The sequence below is a fragment of the Cicer arietinum genome, chromosome 6, assembly GCF_000331145.2.
Source record: "Cicer arietinum cultivar CDC Frontier isolate Library 1 chromosome 6, Cicar.CDCFrontier_v2.0, whole genome shotgun sequence".
Classification (NCBI taxonomy): Eukaryota; Viridiplantae; Streptophyta; class Magnoliopsida; order Fabales; family Fabaceae; genus Cicer; species Cicer arietinum.
In genome coordinates, this window is record NC_021165.2 from 53,344,750 (window position 1) to 53,347,249 (window position 2,500).

The 2,500-nt window shown below is 33.6% G+C and overlaps 1 protein-coding gene across 5 annotated transcripts in view; it reads right to left on the bottom strand.

Annotated features, from left to right (window-relative positions):
- Nucleotides 1-1,471, bottom strand: part of LOC101511122 (uncharacterized) — a 2,756-nt gene extending 1,285 nt beyond the window's left edge. For 2 of the 5 annotated variants that reach the window (XR_012163457.1, XR_001143236.3), the window contains exons 1-3: nt 976-1,468; nt 762-890; nt 469-679 (exon numbers count right to left, since the gene is read on the bottom strand). Coding sequence is in view for 1 of the 5 variants with exons in the window: in XM_004516997.4 (XP_004517054.1) it covers nt 469-679; nt 762-775 (225 nt within the window). In the remaining 4 variants the exon portion in view is untranslated. Of the gene's footprint in view, nt 1-468; nt 680-761; nt 891-975 lie in introns of all 5 variants that reach the window. The other 3 variants (XR_012163456.1, XR_001143237.3, XM_004516997.4) reach the window with 3 other exon arrangements.
- Between the last annotated feature and the right edge of the window lie 1,029 nt (nt 1,472-2,500).

Sequence of the window (2,500 nt, forward strand, 5' to 3'; positions counted from 1 at the left end):
TACATATGATGCAGAGTGACCATAATATGATCATGAAAATGAATTTAAACGAACAATTGAGAAAACTGGTTCACAATGGACGGGCACTTCCCAACTCTAGAATTTGTGAATTTTCAATATTGTAATCAAATACCAGTTCAAAAGAACTATAAATTGTTACCGATATTAAGTCTCTAGACTTTTCTTTAAAAAAAAATTAAGTCTCTAAAAAGCTGATTATCTTAGAATAAAATGCATGCGATTGGGTGCAGTCACAACCCTAGGATTGCATGCACACAAATACATTTGAACTGTATAATGCAGTCATATTTAAAAAAAACCAAAGAAATGTAGACCACCATAGCAGACAGTCACACTACACACAATCTAAATTGAATATACTAAAAATTTAAGCAGTCACACTACTCACAATCTAAATTGAATATACTAAAAATTTAAGCATACATAATAATAATGAAACACAATTACCATGGTGTGGGTGTTAGGTTTTAATGGAACACGACTTGACCATAGACTTTCTAGACAGCTTCCTCCAGACGTGGGCCTGGAAAGTTGTCGCAGGGCTGTCGGAAGTATGAGGATGGGCATCATCTTTTGCTTTAAAGGTAATGTAATATGTAACACAAGGAATTTGCCGAGAGGTTGCCTTGACAAGTTCATCAAACACATAATTTGAACCCTAAATAAGAGAGAAAGATTAATGAAGTTGATGAATGAATAAACTATTATATATATTGGTAGTTAAGTAAGTAATTTAGAACCTTATTCTTAGCATTAAACTTTTTCAGAGCACGATTGGAGAGGTAAGTAAGAAGAGGGCGACGTTGGGGACGGGTAAAGTTACTGCCACATGCAATTGCTAAGGGTGGAACAGGAATAGCATCGAAGGGCTGTGCAGGATGAGAGTAAGATATTAATAATCATATAAAAAATAAAATGAAACACAAAATTAGATAGAAAGAGAAAGATACGTACAGATATGCTACGAGAGAGCTTAAAATACTCAGCCCGGACTTTGGCTATCTCCTCCTCACTTTTAAGATAGGCTTTATTCTTATACACAAATTGCGGACATCCAAAACAAAAAAGAGAAGGGTCATCGTCATAACGGCTAGCCAAATCATTCACCGTCAGCTTTTCAATTGGTATTAACTCTCAATCCGATCTCGGGTCCAATTCCGGTTCCGATTCCGATTCCTGTTCCAATTCCGTATCAAATTGTGGTCCCAATTTCGGTTCCGGTTTCGGTTTCGGTTCCGGTTCAGCCGCTTATCCGGTACCGATGCAATATATGGTTCCAGTACCAGTTCCGATAGCTTATCCGGTACCGATTTCAGCCGCTTGTCATCGCAGATTTCAGGGGGTGGTTGGGTGACGGCGAGCAAGAGTGAATCCATGGACATTGGGCAAGAAGGATCGAAGGAATCGCAATTCATTCAAATTCACATAAACCTAAGTAAGAGCATCTTTAGATGTTGTCCACTGTGCCATAAGCAATTTACTCATTTTCTACTCCAACTTAACATAAATTCTTACTATGTCACATCACCCTAAATCAATCCATTCATTTTTTACGGTTTAACTTTTAAAAAATTTTATTATATTATTATACATTATTTTAATTTAAAATTAAAATAAAAAAATTAATTTAAAATAAAAAATTAATTTAAAAAGAAGTTAATATCTATATATTATTTTTATTATACATTATTTTTATTATTATTAATAAATTAAAAAAAAAGTTAACGGCTATAAATTAATAAAAAAAATAAATTTATTATTATTAATAAATTAATATAAAAGGTAGCGGTTATAATTATATTATTATTAAATTGTGAAAGTAGATAGAAAAAAAAAAAGTAACCGCTATGAATCACCGTTTGACAGTACCGTGATTACACTTTGACACAACTCCAACTGTGAACCCACAAAAAAACTGGAAGTTAAGTAATTACACGTTGGCGGACGAACTCATTTTCACTCCCGTTGGAGATGCTCTAAAGAGACTAGTCCTCTTTAATAGGCAATAAGAAAGCTGAGTGTTTTTAGTATGGGCCTGGTCTTGTTTTTTACGCGCCCAGTAACAAATCCTATTATAGATTTGAGGTTTGTACCATGCACCCCACTTTGACCTCCCATCCCCCTTCGTATGGAAAAGACCATATTGCCCCTAGTTTCATATATAAAAATCCTAAAAAAATTTCACTTTTCTTTTTTCAACCACTTCATTCGGAACTTTTAAATATTCGAATCTGACCCTACCAAACCTTCGAAATATTGAAACATTCGAAATACAAAAGCAAGTAAAAATTCGAAACTTTCAAATATTCGAAACAAGATTTTACCAGAAATTCGAAAGTTTCTATGATGACGAAACTTTCGAAGTTCATTTTTCTCAGAAATAATGAAACTTTCGAAACTTTCATTGAATACGAAACTTTCAAAATGCAGAAAGGTTCGAAACTTTCGAACAATATGAAAGTTTTGAAATGCAAAACTT